At 41.7% G+C, this 12,310-nt stretch overlaps 1 protein-coding gene across 1 annotated transcript; it reads right to left on the bottom strand.

Annotated features, from left to right (window-relative positions):
* Window positions 1-413: 413 nt before the first annotated feature.
* On the bottom strand, window positions 414-7,168 carry LOC128266550 (acetylcholine receptor subunit alpha-like 2). The gene is made up of 7 exons (XM_053003140.1): window positions 6,439-7,168; window positions 5,186-5,340; window positions 4,602-4,782; window positions 3,213-3,372; window positions 2,457-3,042; window positions 1,489-1,690; window positions 414-730 (listed from the first exon to the last, which is right to left on the bottom strand). Exons 1-7 carry the CDS (start codon window positions 6,682-6,684, stop codon window positions 536-538), a joined length of 1,725 nt encoding a protein of 574 aa, XP_052859100.1. The 5' UTR covers window positions 6,685-7,168; the 3' UTR covers window positions 414-535.
* Window positions 7,169-12,310: the final 5,142 nt, after the last annotated feature.

The raw sequence follows: 12,310 nt of genomic DNA, 5'->3' as shown, positions 1-12,310 counted from the left end.
GGCAAGTGCCGTGCCGGCTGCATTGACGTCGTCTTCCTCATGAGTTGGCATCCGTTGCCTGCGCATTTGCCGCATTTTCAAAAGGTTAATTTTCCAGTTATCAAATAAAAGACCAGGCATACTCGTGCAAGAACCCCAGGGAATGGGGGCCACTGGGAGGAGGATGAGGCAGTTGGCTGTTGGATACACATGCTTGGCAAATAGTTTTGACAGGCACCGGGGAAAGGGGCGGCTAAAAGAGGGCTTGCAACGGTGGCCAAAGCCCGTTGGCATCCACTTACTTACGAGTATTTTTCATAGCATTTTTCTTGTAATAATTTTTGCTTTAACCTTCCTGGCATGCATTTCCCTGCCAATGTGGGCAAAACTCTGTTCGGAGTCGGGCAGAGAAAAAACCGCTTTGCATTTCAGCATTTTGCTTGGCTGCTCTCGGGCCAACATTTTTATTATAACGTATTTTAATTTTCATTCGCATCAATTTGCTGAAACACTGCATTAAACTAGGAAATTGTCTTAAGTTTATGTTGTCTTGAATTTAATTCTTCTTCTCGGTTAGATTGTAGATTTGCTTGGCAACGTCGGATAGCTGAACATCAATGGCCTTGGTATCGTCGTAAAGCGACGGAGCCTCGCCCAGGATCACAAAGGTGCCCACCAAGGATGCGATCATGAAGAGCCAGAGGAACAGACGATCCATGACCATGGCCACAAAGCCCCAGTCCTGGTCTTCCTGTAAACAGATGTAAACAGAACAAATAAATATTTTATTGTGGTTTAAAAGGTTTAACTAATTTCAATGTTGAAAAATAAATTGAATTAAAACAACTGAAAGGCAAACTCTTTGTAAATAATAAAAATACAATAAACCTAAAAGTTTTTCCATTGAATTTATTGGTCTGCAATTCTGTTCTTTTTTTGGCTACTCTCCAATTTGAAGCCGCCCGCATGAAGGACGGTTAATTGCGCTTTAAGCCCACACTTTGAGCGATTGGCTTTCATTAAGCACTCCCCTTAATCTACTTATGCCCGGCATCAGTTCGGTTATCAATCAAAGAGCGAAATCGCAGCGGCAACAAAGCAAAGCCCGAAAAAATAAATGGCTGAAAAGGGCACAACAAAGGGGCGGTGGGCGGTGAGCGGTGAAAACCAGACGCCGCAATCGCACAACAAAGAACATTCGGGGTTTGATTGAAACGTTTTGCTGAACCCGCTGATGAAGAGATGAAGTGGGTGGATTGGCCGTGCTGGGGGGCTACGCCAATTGCCAGTCAATTGAACAAAAGCAATTAAAAGTGGATTTGCCGGACTCTGTCTTAAAGTGCAAATATGGGAAAAGCTTAAATAAGTCGACAAAAAGGAAGCCAGTGCCGACCAAAGATCAGACAGTCATCGCCGGCAAAAGCGATTTCTGCGGTTTCCTTCTCCGGCTGCTGAGCCCGTGGACAAACGGAATTTCCAATTAAAAATTCAATCAGCCGGCGTACTTACCGCATTGAACTCGTCCTGGCGCTGCATGTGATGCTGTATGAACATGACGTTATGGATGGCCTTTTCCAGCTCGAAAGGATACTTTTTGCGTGCGGCCACATCGCTTAAAGAGTCGTCCAGTCCGGACAGCACCGATGGCAGTCCGTTGTAGCCGCTCAGGGTGCTCAGACCGCCACCCAAAGCTCCCACCAGGCCGCTAAATCTGTAAGTACGAGATGACATGGCATCACAGTGTGTGTCCTTGCGAAAGGGCAAAAGCGCAAAAGTGCGTATCTGCAGGAGTATATATACTTTTTTGAAAGAGAAATTACAGCTTTCACTTTACTCTGGTATTACATTTTTAAACTTTATCACAATAACTGGTTGTGCTTTCGGATGTGTTTGATTTTTGATCTTATATGGTAGCAAATCAATTTTCTTCATACTTAAATGTATTTGTCTAGAAATTTGATTTCCTCAAATAATGATTATCTAATTGTAAAACAAAAATTAATTTATACATATTAATTATCTCAAAACATAAAATTATTTAAGTTTACAGTTAAAAAAAATAAACAAAATATATCTCACATATTTATTAAACGTAAACAAAAATATATGAATATTAAATAAGAAAAGATGTTTAAGAAAGTATGTATAAGTAGGCAGGGTAAAATAATCGACAATGTAATGTAGTGTTTGAATAAGTGTTAAATAATTGTTTCGTGACTAGTTCATTAAATATAAGATGCCCTTGTAGCACCAGGATAGTCTGAATTAATTAATAAATATATATATATATATATATATATTATATATATATCTATCAAACTTCTATTAAATAAAAGTATTGATATTTTTGAAAATAATTGAATTACAAATTATATAGTTGCACCAAAGTTGTTACTTTCCAATATAATGCAATTCTTTTTAATAATATAAAGCCCCCGAGGAGAATATTTACCCCAACAACCCACCGCATGTCTCACCTGTTCGTGGCAGTGGTCACGTGCATGCCATTGCACCCGCCCGCCCCCACTCGACCTTGCATGCGCCGTAGGGAGTCCGGACTGGAGCCGCCGGAGTTCATTTGCATCTCGTCCATCAGCGCCTGTCCGAACTTGGTCTTGCTGAACTTGAGGCCGTAGTTGATCTTGTTGGCCGCCAGGTCGCGCAGCAGGTCCTTGGGCACCCGCATCAGCAGGAGCTTGGGCAGCCGCTTGATGAAGAACGACCGGATCCAGGGCCTCATTTTGTGGGTGCTCGGCTTGCGGTAGTGTATGTTCAGTATGATAATCGTGATGACGACACTCAGCCCCACCAGCAACATGGTGAACAGCAGGTACTTTCCCAGGAGCGGCAGTGCCAGGGAAGTTGAGGGTATAATCTCTGATATGAGCAGGAAGAACATGGTCTGCGAAAGCAGGATGCTAATGCAGAGGGCAATCTTCTCGCCGGAATCGGCGGGCAGGTAAAAGACCAGCACCGAAAGGTAGGAGATGCCTACGCAGGGAATGATCAGGTTGACGGTGTAGAAGAGTGTCTTCCGCCTCAGGGTGATATTGAAGAAGATATCTGAGCAAGTCAGGCATTAAATCAGTCACAAATCCAAGTTGTCGCAGGTGAAATGGAGAAATGGGATAGAATCAACGGGAGAGGGGGAGAAAGATTTTGAGGGGATGAGTTTGGGTAGAGCTTTCGCGTAATTGCCGGCGATGGGAAGCATTAAACTCCACTAAACTCACCCGGATACGGCTCCGCACAGCACGGATAGTACTTCTCGTGCCGCTCCGCCGGAACGCCGAGGATGTCCCACTCCACACTGGGATAGTACTCGCGCAGGTCGATGCCAATCTCCACCTTATTGTCCTTGTCGTTCTTCTGGCTGATGTGCTTCAAATCGATCTGCGAAACGAGAAAAGCCCCGTTGATGGAGCCGTTAAAGTGATGGTCCTTTACATTTGTCCGGCTCAAAGGCACTTGGTGTGAAATCGCCACCTGGCGCATTCCTGCTCCTCTAGCCAGGCTTCCAAGTGCAGTCGTTAAAAGAGTAGCGAAATTTAAATGCGTTGACAAACGCTCCGTGAAAAGGGCCCTGTTCTGTTAACCATCCGCAACCCCACCCTTACACTCAAAAAAAAAAAAGGTTTGATTTTGAATAAATTGTAAAGTATGATATATGAAATTGTCGTTTGTTTAAGCACTCAGATTTTCTTCTGTATTTAAGTTCATGGCTAGAACCTTCATTCAATAATCTATAACTTCCTTTTTTTTTGTAGCTTTTTTAACATTTACTTATAAAAACACGTCTATCGTCTGGTATTTATTTCATACATCATTTATCTATGGGTAAATGAGTTAACAATCAAAACATTTTTAAGACCAGATCCTGGAATTTGCACTGCATTTGCATTCTTTCGGTTTTGCCACATCAGCCTTTTTACTCGTGAAAAAGCTCAAGTTTTAATGATCATAATATAATGATAATTCCTTTATATATTTACTTAATGCAATTAGTTATAGTGAACTATTGATTGTTTGTTTTTTATCCGTATATATTTTGCCAGTGCATTTAGTTTCACAAATTAATGGCAAAGTCAAAACATTATAATTAAAATAATAATTTAATGTATACCTATATATTTCTGAAATCCTTAGTTTATTCTGAGTGCACTTCTAACCTGTCCCCTTTCGCCCGAATGCGAGGGGTCAGCGGAAACGGAAGCTGCTTGGGCTGGGTGGAAGTCGCACTTTGGCTTAATTTATGGCCGCGCATTTTTATGACAGCGACACACACAGTCGAGTGCCTCGGTGTGAGTTAGTGCCGCTTTCTTTCAGCGACAGTGTGCGTGAGTGGGTGACTAAGTGGGCGGGTGTGTGTGGGAGTGTGCAGCGGTTAGACAAGTTTCAATTACACTTTTACAATTTCTCACATTTTAATCTGCGAGATGCCGACGACGCCTTTTCGATGTTCTTACCGCGTCTTAGGCGTGTAAGTCGCTCCCTCATCTCCTCATCTCGCAGATAAATGGTGGCTCATAAATCGTTGGCCACGCCCATTTATCTAAGACTCAACTAGAAGGCTGGCAGAAGGCAAAAGAATGGAGACAGAAGCCAGAGAAGCCATCACTCACCTGATCACCATCGTAGGTCCAGGAACCGAACTTCATGAAGCAGGTCTGCTGATCGAAGGGAAAGTAGCGCACATCAATCTCGCAGCTGGACTTGAAAATGGCCGGCGGAGTCCACACCACTTTGCCGGTGTAGTGAAGGATTGCCTTTGTCATAGTGGTGACCACATATTCGCCATCGGCACTGTAACACAGGGATTGAAAAGTAAAAGAAATTAATTTTGAATCAAATATCCAACAATTAAAAATTTACAAAGAAAAAAGAAGCAGACCAAATATCCTAACAAATTTATAATCAGAAATGTAAAAAGTGTAAAAAGCTATAACCATGAATGGCAAAGAGTTCGTGAGAAACACTTATATTTTAATTAATAATGTAGTAATTAAATTAAGCAATTAGATAACAAAAATGTAGCTATTAAATAAAACTCATTTTATAAATATATAATTTATTACTATATACTATAATTGAGATTAAAGCTATTGAGAATGTTATTTACATACATTTACTTTTAAATTCCTTAATTTTTTGTAAAAATATTTTAATAATCCTTATTTATTTTGTTTTATTGATTTGGGCCACTTACTTGTTGTAGAGCACAATGTCGGGCAGCCAGATGTGCTCGGAGGGCACATAAAGCTCTGTGACGCCGCCGTACTCCGAGGGATCCCACTTGAATTTATGATCCTGCCATTCGTGCTCCAGCCACACGTTGGTCGTTAGAATTTGATCTTTGAGATTCTGCAAAATATGCGAAAAACTCTACAAGCCGCAAAGAATGTAAGGGGAAGTGGAGTTTAGAGACTAAGGCCCAGCCATGCATCAAGAGGGATTTGCATTTTATTCATTTTTTTTCTCTTTTTTTCGTCTGGTGCTTCTTTATATCATTTGCACTTCTCGTCCTGGCCTCCCGGCTAATGTGCTTTTTGCTGTCAGCTTACGGCTTCTTTTTTTTGGCTTGTTTTATTACCTTTTAAGCCTTCTGGTGGCAGTGAAACCACCCGAAGTGGCCGCCGTGCAGCCGGAATTGCAGTCTCGGCCGGCTGACAAATGACTTGGCCGGGGAACTTTAGGCAAGCGCAGACAACGATCCCCTCCGTGTAATGAAATGTTGGAGTGAAATGTTATAAAAATCTAGTGCTCTCCGTTCGCCCGAAGTTTTGAGAAATGCCAGCGATTTATCTGGTGGTGCAAAGCAACCAGTGCTGACAGGAATAAAGTTGATGTTGCGAAATTGAAATATGCCACTTTAATGCCGAGGGTGCTCACAGAAAGAAATTTGTCTAGATACTTATGGAACTCATTATTTATTAGCTAAAAATATATGCTTGTATACCATATATAATAGCCATTAAAATATATTTTAATTATATTAAACAATTTAGTTTACTAAAGTGCTATTACACATATCATTTATAACTGCAATTACTGTTATCATTAAAATTACTAAGTATGTTTTGTCTCCAAAAATTCGCCTTGGTAAAAATATTCAAACATTTGAATTGTGACCAATAAAACTACTATATTAATGTTTCTTTATATTGTTACCATAATGTAAGTCTCAAAGTTTTTGAATGTGTATTCCTAGAATCCATCCGTGCTAACTTGGGGGTGTCATTATGGCTTCGTAGATTTCTCTGTTGCCAGCAGCCTTCGATTCGCCCCATTTGTTGCTGTTTATTGTTTAGCATTTTTTATTTGCTGCCGCAGAAAGTAACAGAAAACTTGTACGCCCTTCCTTTTTTTTGCCCTCAGCAAATGTAGCGAAAAGCTGGCAGCCAAAGCTTAATTAAAAAATTTCCCCCGACTTTGGTGATTGCATTAATTAATTTTACTTACCAAATCGATGAGTTGCGACAGCCGGAGGCCCAACTTGACCAGCACCGTGTCGGTGTTATTGCTCACGGGGCGGATGAGGCGGTTGTAGTTGCTCAGCAGATCGTCGTACAGTCGCTTGGCATCGGGATTTGCCTGGACCGTTTCGCAGAGGAGCAGAAGGACCAAGAGGAGGCAGAGCGGCTTGCAGTGACGCCAGAAGTGGGCGAGGAGGGCGGGGGGGCGTGTGAGTGTGCAGCAGCCAGCCATGGTGACGTCACGGCGGACAGAAGGCCTTGACGATTGCGAGCGGCCGGTGTTTTATGGATGCAAACACGCGCACAGGTTTTTGTTTACCTTTCTGCCTGGTCTGGCTCAATCTCTGACGCAGTTCGTGGGGCAGAGCGAGTAGCTGGCTTTCAGCTTTTAGCACATGGCCTAAAAGTGTTTACAAGTCTCCAAGTCTCGCTGCTGCTGCTGCTGCTGCCTGATTCTCGAGTCGGCGCATTGGAAATGTCAGCTGAAGCCTTTGCGCCCAGGCAGCTGATTTTGTTTTTTGGCTCAGGCCGCCCAAAATTGGTTATTTACTTAATTTTTTATTTTTTTTTCACTTACTAAATTTTATAGCAAAAAATTCTAAAATATTTTTCAATACGTTTACCAATTGTTGTAGTATTTTACTTAGTGACTTTCAACAGAATTTTACTTGTTTTCATCGAACCATTTGGCCCTGCTCCGTGCTGTCCTGCATAGATATTCACAGGAATCGTACTGACGGGCGTTTTGTTTTTGTAGCCTGGCCAGGACCTCGGCCGGCCTGCGTTTTGTAGCTTTGTCGCCTGCGGAACTCCTGCGGAATGTGGCAGCGGATGCTGCGCAGCGCCTGCGCCCCACGCGTCACCCTGTTATCCTGCGAGAGGAGCCATCCTGTTACACACAGCAGCTGCGAGCAAAGCCAAGCCCTAGAATTATGTGCTCTACTCTCTTCGCTTAGATTTACCAGATTCTCGACAGGACTCCAACCGAGCCCAAAACGACTCTCTGAGGAACGCTCTTCGATGGGTAGTTAATCCCTCACAGACTCCATATGACAACTTCAGCAGCCAAGTTCGGTGCTCTTTTGGCCGTAGATATTTTTTGGGCTCTCTCCCGCGATTCCGGCGAGCCACAGCCCAAAAAAATTCCCCACAAATACTCCCAGCGCAGCACACTTACGAAAAAGGAAAACAGGAATGGAAAGGAACGAAAAACTTCACCCATCTTACATGTGTACACATACTGCTGCACATTTGGCAAACACTCATACGCCCCGTTGGGCCCACATTTCGTTTCACCAAATACCAAATTTTTCGTAATTGTCAACATTCGTTAAAATCTACGTTAACATGCAGTCCGCCCAGGACCCTCACACACACACACACACACACACACACACACAACACACCCACACTCATACTTACACATACCCAGCTATCAGCACTTGTGCACTTTACATGTTTAACGTTGCAATGTTGGCTCTACTTTTTCCAAGGGTGTTGGTTCGGTTTGGTTTCTGCATTTCGTTTCGTTTGGTATTTTGCTACGTCTGTTCACATATGTGTCATATTGCGATTTTGAGTTGTTTCTGTGGTTTTGGTTTTTGTCCGCACACATGCACACACCCACATTTGTATCTGCCGGCTGAATTCCCCTCCTGCAATGCCAGTAATGCGTTTGCTGTGATGAAAACCAGCCGAGGCATCGGCATCCCATATTACAAACTGAGCCCTGACTACCTTTTATGGCGCAATTTAATTACTGAATATTGAAAATTATTCAATTTACTAGCATTTTCGAATGGTTAATTGAATTTAACATGTTTTCGTCTCCGTAAGTTTAACGAGCTTGCGATTTTTGCATTTTAAAGGTTATACATTTTAACGAAGCTAATAATACTGGCAAAGATTTCAGGAAACGAAAATATAACTCTAATTAGTTAGTTAAACATAGTAACTATGAAGCGAGTTAAAACTTAAGAGATTTCACAGTTGGTTTTGATTAGATTGTTATTGGATTTTAATTAAATTGTTATTATATTAATATAAGATTACGATTAGAACTCTATTTGATTTGTGTTAACATATTATAAAAATATTGTCTTCTATAGGCAGTACAGTTTAACCCATTCCCGTTGGACTTTAACCTCCTGAAGTATAAACTCGAGCTGCTCCAAACTGGAGACCATTTGTGTTAGTGTTTTGTGTCCTGTTGGTCAGTGTTTTGGCCCTTTATTCCCGGCGAAGCCATAATGATACATAAACCCTGTCATTTGGCCGTGCCGCCATTGAGCCGCGTGTGTTTTATGGCTTACGGTCATTGGAGGCATTTTTAGCTGCTCCATTTTTTCGTCCCAAATCGGTGGCATCAGCGTTTTTACTTCTGACAAACATTCAATGAGCAATTTATGCGCCTGCTGCCGGGACAACTTTAATCTAGTCTATTAGCTGCTTTATTGCCGTTTTCGTGGCCACCCTTTTATTTATTTCCTTTGTTTGAGCCTCATTTGAATGAGCTACTGATACGGCTCCGACAGTTGTTATTGCTTTCATTAGCCAACCTATTCGGCCGAGTTACACATGTTTGGATGTTTGCACTTCTGGAATGGAGCGGAATGTGGGGATTCTCACGTTTTATTGCCGCCCACGAGCGGCACACTCTTCAGCACATAACAAAGCAATCAAAATTACAACAACCACCGTTTGCCACAATAGCAAACAACAATTTTTAGCTTGTTTGCAACTCAAAGTTTTATTTTTATTTTCCTTTTTTACTATTTGAGTTGATGTATTTTGCTGTTTTTTTGTTGTTGCTGTTTTTGGTATTGCGGTATTTTAGCAACAACAGCGAGAAAAGTTTTGTTTTGTTCACTTCGCCTGGTAAACCAGCAACAAAAATGGGTCTGCAGTGAATTGACTTTGATATACCCTATATAAGAGTGCCATCAGTTTGAGCTAGTTCCGTCAATCTCGGTGAAATTAAATCATTGCTGTTATAACTTGTAATTTTAAATGGCTTACATAAGAATGGCCTTGGCACTTTCAATGAATAAGTCAGCAAAACATTTTCGATAACAAAGCTCACCCCCATCGGACGGCAAAGCCAAAGTTGAGCTCAACACCTGACTTTTCGACTCGCAACTAGCTTCAGACGCTAGGATTCCAGTTTTTACCTCTATCCCCCCCTCACCGCCTTCGGCCCCACTTCCTGATTGCAAGAAAACTCAATTAAAATTTAAATTTTCGAACGTAAATGACAAAAGTTTCTCAACTATAAATAATCGACAGTCGCTCCACTTGGCTTGCTCTTGGTTTTTGGCTTGCCACTTCAAAATTTAACAAAGCCGCGACCAGAGACCCACCAGGAACCCGCTTACGACCCCCGAATGGACCCCCTTTTGGACCCACCCTCCATAAAGTGCGTGCGTGGCTGCGTGATCGAAAGTTTTTGTCTATACTCGTACCATTTATCTAACTTTTATGGCAGCCATAGCAGCGGCAACAACAAACGTTTTCCTGCTTTTGGCCAGAAATTAATTGCAAAACTGTTTGGTGTCTCTATATATATTCCCCCGTACTGAACAGACAGATATGTACATGCCCATAAATAATTTGTATGGTTTTTTGTATCAAAAAGAACTAAATAAAATAAATTTATTTGGAAAAAATGTAGGTGGTTGTTCAGATAAAAAGCATGTTTAGAGAGGACAACTTGAAATTATTTTTTTCATTGATGTATAACCTAAAATCTTTCTTTTTAAGTACAACTTTTTTATTGTTGGTTATTTTATTACATTTGTTTCCAGCTCCATTTAAAAAAGCATTTTAATCAAGAATTTATATGAAATCCGGCCGGATTAAAAACCAACCAACAAATATAATGGAAGTTTAAACGATATTTTTCTCAGTGCTTGAACTATATGTGTGAGTTTGGTGGCTTGTTTTTTGGCCATAGCAGGCCAATCACAATGAGCGCTTGCCTGCCACTTGAACAACATAAAACTGATTGCGAAAATCTGTCCCGCGCAACCCTCTCCAAAGGAAGGGCAAAAAATTTGTCAACGACGGAGTTGGTATTTGGTGCCTGCACAGTCCTTTGTTCATCAATTCGAGGCTGCTGCGCTTGTCGGGCCCATTGTTGACACGTTTAAGTGCCGTTTGCTTTTATCAGCACTGTCCATATCGACAGCCAACAAGCGACGGGCGGACGAGCGGCCACCAACCTGCATATTACATTTTTAATTGTTTTTGTCGACTGTGAATCCTGCAAACTCCGGCGACCCATCAATTTAATGGCATTTTCGCGTGAGCCGCGAAAAAAAAAAAAAAGAAAAAAAATAAATGGGCCGCGTCCAAGGAAATCAAAGCAAGAGGCGAGAACACTCGTGGGTCTTGGTTCGGCGGTCAATTAATGGAGATACCGGTTTTATGATGAGCAGCGACAAGTCGTGTTAAAAATGGAGGCGCATTACACGCCCATTGGTGGCGTGTTTATGGCGCCGTAAAATTGCCGCTCGGCATAAAAATGTTGCATAGTTTTTGGCCCGCTAAGCGGATGTCATTAATTGCGCATTAGTTTTGTTTCTCGAGGACCGTGTGAATTTCGCGTTCGCAAATCAAAGGGAATTCGAGTGCAAACGAGGCGTATGCGCAATCTAAATTGCCATTAACGTGGGTCTGCCTGTATTGGTGTAAGAATATGTGTAAGTGTAAGTGTAAGTGTAAGTGTTGGCCCTCGAGGTGATGACTTGGCTGTTCGTACTTGAATCGCTTTTTGGCTGGCTTGATTCTTTGACTGCGTATGTGATTAGGATTTAAGTTGAGCCACCCGTCGAGCTTCCGACAAAGTTTTGGCCAACCGACGAAGGCAGCAGCAAATATTATAATATTATTATAATAATAATATTTTCCAGCAGTACCAGCAGCTGCCACGCCCAGCAGCTCAAGCACATAAACACGCCCAGCAGTTTACAAAAAGAAAGAAGGAGTAAGTTGGTTGCACTGAAAATGAAAACATGCTGAAACTCAAAATAACTGAATTTTCTTTTCCTAATCATGAAACTACAATTTAAATTAAAATAAAAAGTAAGTTTTTAATTATTTAATTTTAATTTATTTATAAAATAAATTTTGTGATGCCTTACCATTATCCCATTATGTAAAATGGATTAAAATTTGTTACTTGGATCATATTTTTTTATCAGTGTCGAGGGGTGTGAGTGACACAGAGTCATCAGGCTTCTGACTTAGCAACTTTGCAGTGACAAGTTTCACTGTCTCGCTTTGAAAGCGCGTTTTACTATGAATACTTTGTCAAGTTTTTGCTTTAGGACCCAGTATCATTGTCGTTGTCATCATCAGTTCTTCTACCGCCTCGTCGTCTGTGCGATTTGCCAAAGTCGGTGCAAAACATGCAAAACATGCAAACTAAATTAACTGGTACGACTGCTGGGTGGCAGTGGGTCTAATGATTTTATTGCTGTAAATCGGACAGGAGAAAACTTGAATAGAATTCATAGCCATGGCGTGTATCTATCTTTGTCTAAGTCAATTTTGACAGAAAATCAACAATTTGTCACACTTGCTTCATTATCCGGACAACATTATGGAGCTTCAGTCTTGGTAAATGTTTTGCCAACTTCTTTGAGGACTCAATTTACCCAGCAATTGCCGTTCTCCTGGCTCTTCTCTGTCTCTCTCGCTCGCTGTCCCTCTCTCTTTCGCTCGCCATCTTGGCACTGCCGCTTGGCATTTCCTGCTTCCGGTTCGTTGTTAGCACCGCCACGTTGTCGTCTTTATGACCGACCCCTCCATTGTCTCAGTGCTCCCTGGCTGTATATAGTACATTATCTTATGCCATT

The sequence above is a fragment of the Drosophila gunungcola genome, chromosome 3R (assembly GCF_025200985.1).
Source record: "Drosophila gunungcola strain Sukarami chromosome 3R, Dgunungcola_SK_2, whole genome shotgun sequence".
NCBI classification, from domain to species: Eukaryota; Metazoa; Arthropoda; class Insecta; order Diptera; family Drosophilidae; genus Drosophila; species Drosophila gunungcola.
The sequence above is the reverse complement of the archived record's forward strand: the minus strand, read 5'-3'. Positions and strand labels throughout refer to the sequence as shown.